The sequence below is a fragment of the Uloborus diversus genome, chromosome 7, assembly GCF_026930045.1.
Source record: "Uloborus diversus isolate 005 chromosome 7, Udiv.v.3.1, whole genome shotgun sequence".
NCBI lineage: Eukaryota > Metazoa > Arthropoda > Arachnida > Araneae > Uloboridae > Uloborus > Uloborus diversus.
Window position 1 is genome coordinate 167,814,239 of NC_072737.1, and position 15,756 is coordinate 167,829,994.

Consider the following 15,756-nt stretch of genomic DNA (forward strand, 5'->3'; position numbering starts at 1 on the left):
TTTTTGTTCTCAAACATTCACATATTAATTTATTACTTGGATATTAATTAGTACTACTTTTTGTTAGAAAAATTAAACATAGTTGTGAAAACTTAAATCATAAAAGTAACTACATTAATATAGCAAAAAAAATCAAACTGTTGGAAATATTGCAGTAAGAATTTGGTACATCTGTATGTCGGTAAATTTTACTGCATTATGGATGTAAACAACACTTCTGCCATGTGCAAGTAAAATGCAGTAACTGCAAATTTTTCATTTGTTTTTGCATTTTTGTCATATTCGTTGTCTTTTTTGTACAAGCTCGCTTATTTAGTGTCCGCTGAAAAAATGTGTGACAAAAACTTCTAATTCAAACATTTTCCTGTTATTAGTATTCAATCCACCACACATTTCTTCAAATATCTCAAACTCATTTCTGCAGTTACTGCCGCTTACCTGCACACGGCAGTCTTACCTTCAGCTTGTGGAATATTTACATACATGTATCTAAGTTACTAAAAAAATGTAAGCAATAAAACCATAAATTTTTAGATAAATACCTCCTTATAAAACTAAAACAAATATCTGCCTGAAAATTAATATCAGTTCATTTGGTTGACGCATTACAATTTTTTGAAATATTCACTGGAAAAGCTTTAAATTTTTTAGGTTGCAAGAATATCTATTTCCAAAAAAGTTCTTTCCTCCTAGCTTTTTCTTTAACAGATCAAAATATGGGATAAAAAGTAGCACAACAAAATATGACACAGATATTAAATGGAAAAAGAAAATTATTAATTTAAAATATTACAAGATTTTACGTGATTGACATTTTTGAAAAGTATCAATACCTCGCATTTGGTATCACCAATCAGTACCCTATTCAATCATAATTTTCAGAAATACTTACTGCCCTGATGATCAATAATGATTGTTTCAAAACAGCATTCATTTCATATTTGTTTTTTGTATGTGCTTGAGCTTATTTCAATCTTTCTTAATCAAAATACATAAAATATTAATGGTACCAGTCAAGTGCATTTATTTCTTGTCAATAATAATAATACATCACGCTTTACTTAAGTTCCGTTTTTCAAACTAACAGGCATTTTTTAAAAAGACACTTGCATCAGTCAGTCAGTAGAAAAATACATTCAAGCTGGCTCAGCTCAAGCTCATTTTTTAAAAAAATCTGTAAAAAGAAGAGAAAAATTAAATATTCATGTTTACAAAAATTGAAATTTAACTGAAATTTCATCAGGAATGTTGCAAAATGATGCTCATTAAATTGCACATGTGACAGAAAATAAAAACTAGATTGGAAAAAGTTGTTCTAAACCTCAATTGGCACTGGAGATGAAGTTGGCGGTTCAATAATCAATGGCAGTTGGAGATAAAAATTTAAAGTTAGAGGTTTGTGAGTCTCAGAAAATAGACTTTTGATCAGTTATTTGTTTGAAACTGCAGAATCAGTCAATTACTGACCAATTATTTCAAAAAGAAATATCTCGTTCTTAGGTCATAGGTGCTAAAACTAGTTCGTATAGTGAGTGGCAAAAAATTGAAAACAAATCATGGTGCAAAAAGTTGTGTATTGGCAACCCCTAACTTATATTTGGGGAAATAATCTCCATTGAAAAATATTACTAACACAAAAAACTTGACATTTGTGTGACCAAAACTCAAGGAGATATTAGAGCTTGAAGTTTTAAGGGACCATACAGAAGACGAGATTGGAACTTATCGCTCTTTCAGAAGAATGACAGGTTGTCGAAGTAAAAAACCAAAGTATTTATATTTTTCATTGCTATTCAAAAATAAATGCAAATTTTATGCCATGATACTCAAAAATACACTACAAAACCGAAAAAAAGTTGGAAAAAACGCTATGCACACATATAATTTTAAACAGGCGTTAACAACTAGATTTCCCCCAAAAGATGTTATTGATGGCAAGTGTAAAATGGTATGTCACAAAATGCTGCGTTTCATATCTGGGTGAATAATATTGGTTGTGAAAAATAGTATTCATAACAATGTCAAACTTTTTGTGTTGGAATTATTTTTAAATATAGATTATTTCCCTAAATATAAAAGTTAGGGGACCTAGGGCCAGTATAAATAGTTAAATTTGGTAATTTTTGACTCATTTTAATTTTTGTTTCAAACTTTCAATATCCTAACTCTGCATCTAGGACTAACGGCTTTAAAAATAGAGGTCTTGCAGATTAAACGGAACACCCTGTATAGCAATTATTCTTCAGAAAACATTGTCAAAACTATATATAGTCTCATTCAATTGAAAGGCTATTTACATAATACTGTATGTCAGTGGTACACAACCTTTATTACCAGAGGGCTTTACCTCAAATTAAAAGATATGCGGGCGAGAACTTGTATAAATTAATTTTTTCTACGTAATATATGAAAACATGGTGACAGAAAGAAAATGACAAACCAAGAATTGTTATAATACTCCAAACTTATGTTATTAACCCAAAGTTTGCATCCATTTGCCAGAAACCAATTTCTGAATTTTTGGCTCAAAATTTGTAACATTGTGATTTTTGTTTTGTAACAATTTCACAGTACGGGTCAGCTCCTCAGGCTGCATGTGGGCCACAAGCCATAGGTTGGGCACTACAGCTGTATGTTAATTCATGATACCTCAAAATATTATCATCATAGAGGGATTTATATTTGTATCTAACATTATTGCATAACTAGTTTTACATAAATTTCAAAAGTTAAAATTAGCTTACCTCAGTTAAAGAAAAACAAAATTATCCAACAGATGACCCAGTGATTCATCAAACTCATTGTTCCACTATTTGGTAACTGCCGCTCTTCCTGATTTTTTGTTTCTTTATAACATCCATCTCCACAATCATCTTCATCACAAATATCACACAGTACAGTTTTATGGGGACGATAAAACATTCGAGCACTCTTTGCTACAAAAGAAGTTACGAAAGTCAACTATCAAAAGAATCATCTTGGAAAATTAAAAAATATACATCTCTAAATATCAGTAAACATTTACAATATAATTATTATATTTACTCTATTGTAAGATGCATTTAGAATATGAAACTTGAGTGATGAATATATAAGATAGCATTTATAACACTGCGGGATTCTTTTAAGTACTAGCTGCATCGTCCGGCTTTGCACGGTCCACCTCAAAAATAAAAATTACGTCAAGTGACTCGAGTTTAACACTCAGGCTTGAACCAAAAAAAAAGGTCAGTGAAATTTCGCAGCAGATTGCGGAACCCCCCCAAAAAGTAAACATTTTAAATCCCCTGATTACAGGCAAAGCCTCAAAACAAAAACAAGAATTTTACCTGTTCATATCAAGAAAAAAAAATGGCAACAGATCTTTCATCTCTGATTTTCTTCACCGCTATACATTTTAATAAAAGCATTGTTGCCGAAAGTTGAGATGAAGCACTGAATAATAATTTTAATGGAGGAAAGCCTTAGAAAAATAGGGATTTGATTTTGAAATCTAAGAGTCATAATTAATAGTTTTTAATTGATATCTCCGCTAATTATTATCGGAGGGTTATGTTAAATAGCCAAACATGAAGACGGGAGGATTACGAATCCATCGACACCTGGTTCGATGGTCAGTTCACTGTCGTTCGGGAGAAGAAGCTTGGACATACATAGATACATAGGTACACTCGGTTTTTTAATTATATAAGACATGATAAAACAACAATTCTGAATAACATTAATTTTTATTTAACTCTGAACTACATTAACTCGAAGTATCAATTCTTGATACGCAAGGTGGGAAAAATATTGTACCCTTATTTGCACTTTCAAATAATTCCTTACTTGCAAGTTAAAATGTTCCCAAATCTGGTAAGAAATAGATAATATTTATTTATGGTCAAGTAAAATAGGGTTTCTTACCTTGACTATAAAAATCATATACTTTCACAGGTGCTCTTCGCTGATGGGCTACTTTGTGTATTCTATGAGCAGGAACTGTCACACAGGATTCGTCCCTATCCAACTAACCAAAAATTACAACAATATGGTAACATTTAGAAATAAATTTCAGCATTAAAAATTGAGCAACAATTTAAAAGATCCCCTTTTTACTGATTTAAGCAACAAGATTATAGACATGATAGCATTTTCCCTAAAGCAGAATTAGAGCCAGAATTCAAAAATATCATGATATTTTTGAAAATATCAGATATTTTGATATATATCGGATATTTTGATATTTATCCGATATTTTCAATCAGCACAAGTTAAAGTCCTCAAAATAGTAAAGCATCCTCAATCTCGTTATTTTCTTGTATTATTGTTAAAACAATATGTGGACTTAAAATTAAGATTTCTTTCATTTTTAATATCTAATATTTCATTTTTCATTTTTATCAATTTTAATGGTGTTAATTTAGCATTGGCTGCTTTACTCATTTCTCTTCTGTTAGCTACTTATACACAATTATGTGATTCAGTAGTAAAAAATATGCATTATTCGGTGCACAGTTTTAAGACATTTTCTTTCTTTTTTTGGACCAACATTTAATATTTAATTTGGCACTTTTAATCTAAATCAAAATTGTTACATTGCTAATAATTTTTAGAATATAAAATAGAAAAGGAATATTACATTAATGATGGATTAACCCTTCGTAAAAATATAGCACACAACTTTTTGGTTATTTTAAATAATAAAAAACAATAGTGCCATGATTAATGTAAGTTTTGTAATGAAAATACCATAGTTGAAAAAAAAATATTGAAAATATCAAAATATCATGATATTTTCAAAATAAATATCGGATATATATTGGCGAACCCTGAAGAGTTAAATATAGGATTTCTTAAAATACTTCAAAAATTAAATAATAATTTTGATTCATGTAAGAATATTCATTAAAATTCCCATATATATAATAGCCAATTCACTGACGATCCTGACGTCACCAACAATGAAACTTGTAGCATAGCATGATAATTTGATAATATTTTTTGGTAATGTTTGAGATAGGGAGGGAAATGCTTTATTTTGACAAAGCTGAACTGGATCCGGTCGCTTTACTGTTTTACTGGTAAGACTGTCATTTTAGGAGAATGAAGAAAAGGAAAAGTGGTCATCAATAAACGCTATCTACTGGAGTTTAAGATTGAAATTTCAAGTATCAAAATATCCCCAAACAGGCAATTGCTTCGTTCAAATGTAGAAGCAATTTTCACCTGTCATTCCTTGACATAAACAGAAATAAAAACATATTAAGATTACATTAAAATGAGCCAAGAGTACTCATCTTTACTAGAAAATAGAAAACAAAACAAAAATATCTTTTATCATTTAACAAGTTTTCAAGGGTGACTATGACTCAGGTGTTTAAAGCAGTGAAAATACCGAGACTCAGAATGAAAATCCTCATAAACATCAAGGCAAAACAAAAATCCTTATGATGTCGATTTTGGAGATCTTACTAAAAACCTATTTTTATAACAGTGTAATGACAAAAAAAAAAAAAAAAAAAACCATGTGAAGAAAAACGACAATCAAATAAGCAAATTAAATAATAAAACAGGAATTATACAATAAAACTCTTGATGCAGAAATTACATATTCATTAAAATAAAAAAAAAAGTCAAAAATAAGGAAACTGACATAGGATTTTTATTCTGCTTGAAAATAAATAAATAAATAAAAAAGTACATTTGAATAACTGACTATTGATTCTGTTTTCGGCAGATCAGTTTCTTTTATTCTGCACAAATACAGTTAAATGGGAAAGGTGTGGAAATAGATTCAATCCAGGTTTTTAAAATCTAAAAATTGGGAAGCTGCCCGAATTTTAGGGAATTCCAAATTTTAGATGTGTATATTTTTAAAATTCAACATTACACTTTAATTTTCTTAATGTTTCAATTCCTTTTATTCTGGATACGCAAGTCATTTATTTTAAAAGGAATAAGTTGTATACTTACTCGGTCGAAGTAAATCACAACTCCAGTATCTTGAAGCTGAGTTTCCACTCTCTTAACTTTTGGAATTTGTAGTATGCTTGGTAGTGCATCAACATCGGCCACATAACCGGATGGTAAACTAACCTCCATTACAGCCATATTGCTGGTGTCATTTTTTCTCTCTCGCTGACTAAACAGGAAACAATACAAGGCATCAATAGATTCAAAGAAAAGTAGCGATTAAAAATACTACGTTTTTCAAACAGGGTTCATACTCAATTTGGATGAAAAAATTCCATGACTTTTTCATGACTTCAGAAAAATTTTCATGACCTTGTTACATGAAGAGAATAGTACAATTCAATATCAAGCCTGCCGTTTTTTTTTTTGGAAATGAACTTGTGATTGAAAAAATATCAGTGTTCAACAACAAAAAAAAAAAAAAACCTAAGCTATTCTTATTTGTCTTCATCATATAAATTAAAGTAAAAATACAGTGAATGGAATATAATGATGTTCAATATCTATCTTTTTTGTTTGTAAACAGGCAGAATGATAATGAATGGGACAAAGGTTGAATGACTCATTAATAAGTTTCAATAAATTTGCTTCAAAAGTTGCCTTTTAGTGTCAACAATGCCTTTAATCATCCACATAACTTGATAGCATTTTAGTTCTTTAAAGTAAAGCCACATTCTGTAATAAATTAATGTTTCTAAGCCAGATATTTATTTTTAAAAAAAATTTCAGTAGTGAATAAATCTTCTGATTTAAATGTACTTATTTACTTATTTGCACATATTCAAATGTATACAAATTAATAGGTTTAAAAATTTCAGAAATTAATGTTTGACAGAAGTGGTGGATGCAAAGAGGTTTCAAAATTCAAATTTGCTTTTGGGATCGTTCAATTTTCCAGTTTTAATAGCTTTCATGTGCAATATTGTTAAATCAGTAAAAGTTTTTAATGCTCTTTTAGCTACTGTTACTTTCTCTTTGCCCAGGACATTTTTCCATGACTTTGAATGAAAATTTAAATTTTCCATGACTTTTCCAGGTCTGAAATTTGCTTATTTTTTTTCCATGACTTTCCAGGATTTCCATGACCTGTACAAACCCTGTTCAAACTATTAAAAATGTCCTCCTCTAGGAAAAACGAAATTTTTAGTAGCACTTTCACTGAGTTGATAATGAGAGTTATAAAGAAATCAAATCATTAAGTAGCACATCTTTATTTCACAGCTGACTTAACACAAGGCTTTCTCTCTTCTCCCCCCCCCCCCTTTAAAAAAAAAAACTTTTGAATTAAGGTTATCATTTTTTTTAGTTACAAGAAGAAATGTATTAATTATGAAAAAATGCATACTGTTGTACTTATGTCAAAGATACAACAAAAGTGGGGAAAAAATCAGAGGCACAACCTGGACCTGGACTGTCTTCCAAATATGATGATGATGAAAAAAAAAATTCCAATGTGGTCCTTATCTATTGCATAACTTTTTGTTTTACTAATTGCAAATTTTTACTATTTAACAGTTGCTTTTACAATTGCAGATTTTTTTTATATTTAAAATGGTCCCTATTTCCTACAGAAAAACAGGTTTGAATATAATTTTTAAGCAAAAAAGTACAACAACCCCCCCCCCCCAAATGCAAATTTTATTTCTGATCAAGTTCACCATTTATGATACATTAACTCCCCCCCCCCCCCTCAAATATCATTGCTGTAATAAAGTGATAAAAGAAACACATCACAAATGTTTTGTTTTTCAAGAGTTCTAAATGCTTACATTTTTCTAAAATTAAGTTACTAATAATACATGAAATACACTGCCAGCTCAATCATTTCCAGCCGAGGACTGCAGTTTCGTGCTTATTAGCACTCATCAGCCTGGCATAGGAAAGTGACTGAGCTGGAGATGGAAAACCTGGAGATGGTTTTTCATCTCCGACTCGGTCACTTTCCTATGCCGGGCTGATGAGTGCTAATAAGCACGAAACTGCAGAAATCGGCTGGAAATGACTGAGCTGGCAGTGTATTTCATGTATTTCTGCTTCAGCCCTGGCTAATGGGCGGTAATTTACTGAATATAAGTTACTAATAGATAGAATGCCTGCAAATGAAACAAACAAAAATGTAGATTTACAGTATGACACATTTAACGATTGTCAAGGGGCAGAAAAAAAATCATTAAATCAAGGATATCGTTAAATTGAGGAACATAGACATTCAATGCAGTCAAATTCAGACCAGTGAAATGTATCATTAAATTGAAATCGTTAAATCAAAGTTATACTGTATTTATAACTGTAACCTTCAGCAATTTTATCTCTAGTACTTGTGAAACTTTTGATTTTTCAAATGTAGAAAACATTCAAATTTTCAAACTACGATTCTTAATTTGAAAAAGTTATCACATGCATCCCTTCATTCAAACTAGCTAGCTCAGAATTACACATTTAAGGTAAACCATTCAACAACAATTATCCCTTACAGTTGAAGATGAATATTTTTCACAAAATAAATGCTAACTTTCTTTTAAAAAAAAAAAAAAAAAAGAATTCCACTTTCCAAAACTCAAAATTTTTGAAACACTTATATTTGGGACAAGCCTAACCTGGCACCATTGAGAAGGCCCTGCAGATCCTAATTACAGCATTATGACATTGCCAAGTTAGGTTTGCACCAACTACAGCTATCGTTATTATTTCACTCATGCTATATATTCTGAGTTCGTGTCAATTTAACAAAAACTTTCAAATTAAAACAAACCTTCTACATTTTAGTTCAAATAATTTTGCATTCTAATTCAAGTACACAATTCAATCAATAAAATTTGCATTAAAAAAAGCTTACTGCGAACAAATGCTAAGTTGTAAGTAGCTAGCAGTGGATGTCTTGTCAAGTAGAGCATTTAAGAAAAACTTCGGAGCTTCACCTGATACTGCAAGATTGAAGGACCATGATACCTAAAAAAAAAAAAGATTTCAAAAAGTGTTCAAAGAATTTAAACATGGAAGAAGGAAGTATCCAATTATATTGAAACTAGCTGCGTTACCCAGCTTTGCCGGTCTACCTTAACACTAGAATTACGAAAGGGGTCATTTTGACCCCAAGCAAACTTTTTTTGCTAACTGCTCTTCTATATTTTTACTAAATTCTTAATCCTTTCTTGACTTTTCCTAAATTATTGTGCTGTGTGATACTATATAGATTTAATGAAAAAAAAGTTGTTTTTGTTGAGCCCCAATCAGAAGGTTATACCTAGAATTACAGGAGGTGTCATTTTAACCCCTTTGAGAAAACGGAAAGGTTAATGCATTTCATTGCAGTATATTTTTGTTCTTTAAGCTATATTTGTTTTTGCCAACTAAGCAACGAACAAAAAATAATAAAAGGGTGTCTGAATAACATCACACCTGCCTGTCACATGATTTGTAATATTGGAAATATACAGTTTGAAACATTAAAAAGCAAAATGTCTCTTATTTTTCAACATTTTTAAAGTTATTTATAAATTAAAAACTTTGATGCCATTGTGTGTTGATATCAGAGAGAGTTAAATCAATTAGACTCTCTTGACCATTACTGCTCCTTAAATTGGTTCTTACTCGTTAAATGTTGAAATTGTCTTTTCAACTGCTGCCATAGATGCTGGCTGATATCAAGAGTAGAATATTTGCAATTCACGTTAAAAATCGTAATTTTAGGCTATAGTTGGTAATGTTATAAAAAAGGGGGTTTGGGGTACACTCCCAAAATTTTTTCAATATTAAATTCCCTTTGTAAACTATCTTTGGAAATATTAGGGGGTCAGTGGCTTCTTCCAAATTTTTTTTTTCAAAATTGAAGTTTTTAAAATGCAATTTGAGAAGGGGGTGTTTTGGGATTGATCTTGAAAAATATTCACAGTTGAAATCTAAAAGACATAATTTCATGCTGTTTTTGATTGCCTAAAATTTTCATTATTTTCGGTGATAAAGTTATTCCTATAGTAGCCTACTCTGATGAGTATACAAAAGTAAAAGTAAATTTATTCTTAATATTGAAAAGGCATTATTTTTATCGATTTTTTGACAAACTTGAAAAGAGAGAAAACAACACTTCAAGTCTCGTGGAACTCCTGAGAGAGTTCCGTGGAACCCTGGGGTTCCATGGAATAAAATTTAAGAAACGCTATGCTAGATGATTGTTTTTTTTTTCTTTTTCATTTTTGATAAAATAGTTTGTTTTATTTACGTGACTTTTTGTTTCTGTAAAAGGATATTATTGTCCCGTAAAAGAAGGCTAAGGCAAGACGAAATTGCAAAAATTCTGCAAGAACTAGATGCTCTAGATCAAATGGGAAGGAAATATTCCCTGAAATTCCCTCACGCCTCTGGCCAGTATATTATATATCTTCCACAATATTTTGGACTGAGCAGCAAAAATGCCTGAATTTTGTTCAGGACATGTACAGAATAAAGTATCAGCAGAAAGATTTTTTAACTACATTTAGAAGAAGGAGACCTCAGAGAGGAACACATACCAAGTTTAAACAAAGTTTTTCTAGCTGCAAGTAAATTTATGTAAGTGCAAGATTCAGTGGAGTGAAAAAAAGAAAGAAATGTCAAACAAAGGAATGTAAGGATTAAAAAAAACTTAACTTTGTGCCGCTGTAAGATATCTGTATGTCCATTTTGTGCAAAGAAAATGAGAAAGATTAGCTCGTGCAAAAATGCTGCGAATAACCTTGTAAGTACAATTTTTTGTTATTTTCACTTTTAGTAAAAAAAAAAATCATCTACTTAAACATTTGGGTTCAAAACTGTTTTCTGCAAAATTTGATAAATTATTTACATAATTTATTGTAGATTTCTAAAATGTTCTTAATTAAACCAAAACTACGCTAGATATTTCAATCTCATTAAAAAAAAAAAAGATTTTTTGAATATTTTATTATACATATTTAAAACTTCTCTATCCTGAAAACAAATAGTGATTATTACAAATTAGTTTATTTTAATTTCATTTTAAAAAATATATGACATTACATAGGAAACTATGCGAATTTCTTTAGCAGGGGTCAAAATGATCCCCACCCTATTTTTAGGTATACAAAATCTGGCGTAAGTGTTAAGAATAAAAATTGTGTCGAGTGACATATATACAACAAGCAGGCTTAAATAAAAAAAACATCATACAAAATTTCGCTTCAAAACAATGACGACAGATATTAAAATACTTTTAAGATGCGAAAGATGGATTTTAAAAGCATAACCATGGAAACATGAAATAAAACATAAGAAATTAAATGCAAAATAAGGAAAGAAACAATGGATTATAAAAGCGCAACCATGGATTTGCGAAAATAAAATGGTTAACAACGTGAATGAAGATGACATTTTTCGAACTTGATTTAAAAACACTTGTAAATTTTTCCCTTTGGAGATAGAAGCTTAGTTTTTCGACCATAGGTCAAGATAAATCTGGAATAAAAAATGTCGCTTTTTCCAATGGTGTCAAAAAGAAAATTGTGGGACAATTCCTTTACTTTTTATTGAGATATTTAATGAAGAAAGTAGTGCTTAAATTTCAGCTAAGCCTAAACAAATTCGAGCTAAAAACATAAATAACTCCCGCCGTAATTAAGTTAGAGCATTGAAACAAAGTGCGTAAATTCTACTCTTTCCAACGATATATAATGTTGATATAAGCAAGTAATTTTTCACCCCATAATCAGGAATTTATGTGAAAATTGAGCCTAAATTAGAATTAAAAAAGAACTATAAATCGAATTTTTTTCAAACCAGTCTGCAAAACTTTTTAGGATTTAAAAGAACAAACTGGAAATTTCAGTGAAATCGCCCAGGTAGTCCTCTTGTTTTGCGAGTTCAAACACATAGACGCTTTTTGGAGACTTCATTTTATACTAAGTAGAGATGAACTGATACAACACAGGGTGACCCCCAAGAGCAAGGGGGCACCCCTAAATATTGCGAAGCCCCTCCCCCAAAAAAGTAAAAATTACCCCTCCACCCCCCTAAAAATTTCAATGGTGCTGTATGCGCCATGATGACTAACAACTAAAATCAATTTAATAATAACATCTCAGTAAGTTTAACCACCTAATGGATATTCCGCAACATGTGCAAGCGCATTACTTACAATGTGATTGGCTGAGAGGACTCAATGTCACTTCGGTAAAATCTTATTATCACGCCTATGCAAATGAGATTAATTACAAAAAGAACACAATCAAAATATTGATTTATTATGCTTGCTTAACTGATTTCAAGGACTAAAACTAGTAAGTACTAAAATATTTTTTATATTTTATATATTTTTTATTCATTATTAAATAAATAGTAGAATTTCTTATAAGTTAAGTACAAAGGGAAAAATTTTCAATATGTTAAGATTGAGAGAATTGCTTCTTATATCCTCCTGTTGAATGCATCCTTTCCCTCTATCCTATCTTTAGGCTCCAAAATTTAATTACAATTGAACAGCTACTCCAAGAGCATCATTTTTATAGAGAACATAAAAATAAGTGTACGTTAAAAATACTTATTAAGAAAAAACAAAATGAGAAAAACCTGAACAACTCCAATGCCAGAGCCAGTAGCTTCAATTTCCACATATGACACATCTGTTGGAACCTAAAAAAAATTATGATTATTACCACTGTTTTAATTGATACAATATTAATACAGATTCAAAAAACATGCTAAATTTTGTGTTTTCTTAATTTTGATTTTTTTTAAACAGAGTTATTCTTAAATTTAACAATGCAATTTACTGAAATTTCAAATTGAGCCTCTAAGTTGAATCAAAAATATTACATGCTTTTTAAAACAATGATTAGTTTGCTCAAAGGTATTGCTCAACAATTACACCATTAAACAATGACTGATGTTTCTTATTGAAAGCTGACCTTAATTCAGGTTGAAATTTGCTTGAAACATTATAGTTCACTATAATTATCTTGGGAAATTCGAAAAAATATCATCTCATGCACGAAAATCAGGTCTCTTGGGCCACCGCACACATCCGCTTTCTATTGATGTTTAATTTTAAGATGTTAGATTTTAGATTGTTAGATTTTAAGGTTAATTTTAAGATGTATGAGTATTTCTTACTCACATGTTAGAGGATTTTTGTTAAAATGTTGCTTAATATTGGAATGAACTAATTATTATAGGTTAATTAATTAAGCTGATTTAAAAAAATTGAATTGTCTTCAGGTATGAGGTTGCATACCAACTTTCAAAAGAATGCGAGCACAGGAAGTGAATGATAATTGAATTGAAAAGATTCGATTACATAAACAGATAGCTAGATAAATATATAAAGTGAAGCTAAAATAAGTGTGTTAAAACTCTGTGCGATTGTAGGTATGCAACAACAGGCAAGTTGTAATTATTTATGGAGATGAGCCATAACAATTTAAATAAAACCTTTTTATTTCTTGGCCAAAAAAGTTGTTCTTAATTGCTCTTTTGATGAATGGAAATGATTTGTTTTTTCAAACAAACTTCTGTTGGGAACAATTTTTTTCGAATTAGTTAATGAGTTTTATTTGTATTTTGATGTACTTGCTCATAAATTTTACTGAAAATTCTTTTTGTGGTAGCGTATTTCTTGAAACTCTTTTACATTAAAACTGGAAAGTAACAAAAACGTTTGAAAGCAAAGTGGCAAACATGTTAAACATGCAAGGTACATGTGTCTAAAAAACAGGGTATATCAAGAGCAAACAACTATACTACAGATTGTATTCCACTCAGGATGAATTATTACATAAAGAAGTTGACATCAATGGAAATACTTTTGAATCAACTAGATAAAATTCAGATAGCAAATTTTACCTCAATTTCTTTCACTTTCAAAGATTCAGAGCTGGAAATTTGTATAGATTTTTCCTCACTCGGATACTTGAGATTAACATTAATGTTGGACATCAGAGGTGTTATAAAAGGAGCAATTTCACTCATTGCATGAAGAGCAACAACTGTATCCTTTAAAAAATCAAATGAATAAACAAACTAAACTGAAACAAAACAATAGCAATTTCTCATTACTAATTTGATATAAAATACACATTAATTGAAAAATGACTGAATTTCAGAGCAGCTGCCAGCTTAGTTTTCACAGTTCACTAAACAGTATAGATACCTAAATTTGTATGGTTGCCTATTAAACTAGATTATTTTACAATAAACAAGTTGAAAATGATCATCAAAAAAATATCTTTGAAGAAAATATCTTCTGTATTGAAACACATTTCAGGTGATTCAACATGAATGGGATGAAAAAGGACAACAGCAATTTATAGATTGAATTTATTTAGCATATAAAAATGTAGCATAAAAGTGCAATTACAGAGAAGATTTATCTCATAACAGGGAAAAGTTGATGAAGTACGAAATTGGAATCAGCAACACATATGAAAAATGATGCCTTTCCTACAAGAAGATTGGAATTCCAAAATTCCTTATTTAAAAAAAAATCTAAGTTGGTAGGGGTCAAAGGGTATAACACTCAATGCATGTTATATTGAAAAATAACAAAAGCAATGTTCACATACATGAAAATATATTGATTTCTCAAAGCCTGGTGTTAGGGCAGAGGCGTAACTAGGGTGGGACAGAGGGGGTGTTCCACCCTTGGCGGTATACTTTTGGGGGCGGCAATTCAGCACCTTTGATGAGAAAAAGCCTAAATAAGGGAATCATACATTAAATCTATTACTGGAGGCAAAAAAAAAGAAAAAGAAAAAAAAAAAACCTCTGTGAAATGTATAGTTTTGGTATAGCTATACAATTGCGCTTCTCAGTGTTCAAAGTTGAAATATAGCCATACTGTGCCCCTGAACCTTCCTTATTCCCTTAACCTCCTTTAAGATTGTATTTTTAAAACTAAAATTTTGGAAAATACTCAAGAAAAGACCACGACTTTCTAACGTCAACAAAGACTAAAATCGACTTCAGTTTTGCTAAAGATTCGGGAGAGAACTCCCCCCTTCCACAAACGTAACTTTTAACTGGTTTTTGACTTAAATTTAGAATATTTATCCGGACCCCCCCCCCCCATTTTTTTTGTAGGAGGGATAGGGATTAAATTAGTTTCCTTTCTCCCTTAAATAATTTTTTCAATTTTAAGTTCAATATTTTTCAATGGTTTAAGGCATTAGACATGCCTTAATGAAAGGGCGGCAAATAGAGGCACGCCCCGGGCGGCAGAAGGCAGAAACTGTAGCTATGCTACTGGGTCAGGGGTCAATTCCCCCCTGCTGAACCCCCTAAATGACAGGCCTGAATTCCAAAATAGCTTCATCATTTACGGCTGCTGTGGTTTTTCGGATCAATTTTATTAAAGTACCACCCCATCAATGTAACATATTAAGGTTGTGGAAGCAGTTTGAGGCAGTTTAGTCAAGGGGAAATGATATGGGATGAATACTGGTCAAAAAACCTTTTGAAAAGTGAGAAAAATTCAAATTTAACTCATTGTTCAAAATCTTAATGAAAATATTTCATGAAGAGTTTAGAGTGCTTCACAAACCATGTATATAATCAAAAACATTTTACAAATCCAACAGTATTACATTTTAGTGCACTTTCCTCACAGCAAATAATTAAAGCAATTTTAGCAAACCTTTCACTGAACATCAAACCTTTTTCTAAACTCCATCTCCAATGAATTGAAATGAGAGAGAGAGAGAGAAATGAAAATAAAAGGCTTAATCATTTTTAAAAAAAAAAGCCTTAAGGCATTTTTTTCATATTTAGAAATTTCATTCCAAGTGCTATTTTAGTCCACATATCCACTGACAATGA

At 30.6% G+C, this 15,756-nt stretch overlaps 1 protein-coding gene across 1 annotated transcript in view; it reads right to left on the reverse strand.

Annotated features, from left to right (window-relative positions):
- Positions 1-1,000: 1,000 nt before the first annotated feature.
- Positions 1,001-15,756, reverse strand: part of LOC129225723 (CD109 antigen-like) — a 66,568-nt gene continuing 51,812 nt past the window's right edge. The window contains exons 30-36 of the mRNA XM_054860218.1: positions 13,786-13,935; positions 12,514-12,576; positions 8,792-8,904; positions 5,956-6,124; positions 3,907-4,009; positions 2,745-2,936; positions 1,001-1,174 (exon numbers count right to left, since the gene is read on the reverse strand). Coding sequence (XP_054716193.1) covers positions 2,746-2,936; positions 3,907-4,009; positions 5,956-6,124; positions 8,792-8,904; positions 12,514-12,576; positions 13,786-13,935 — 789 coding nt within the window. The 3' untranslated portion in view covers positions 1,001-1,174; position 2,745. The remainder of the gene's footprint in view (positions 1,175-2,744; positions 2,937-3,906; positions 4,010-5,955; positions 6,125-8,791; positions 8,905-12,513; positions 12,577-13,785; positions 13,936-15,756) is intronic.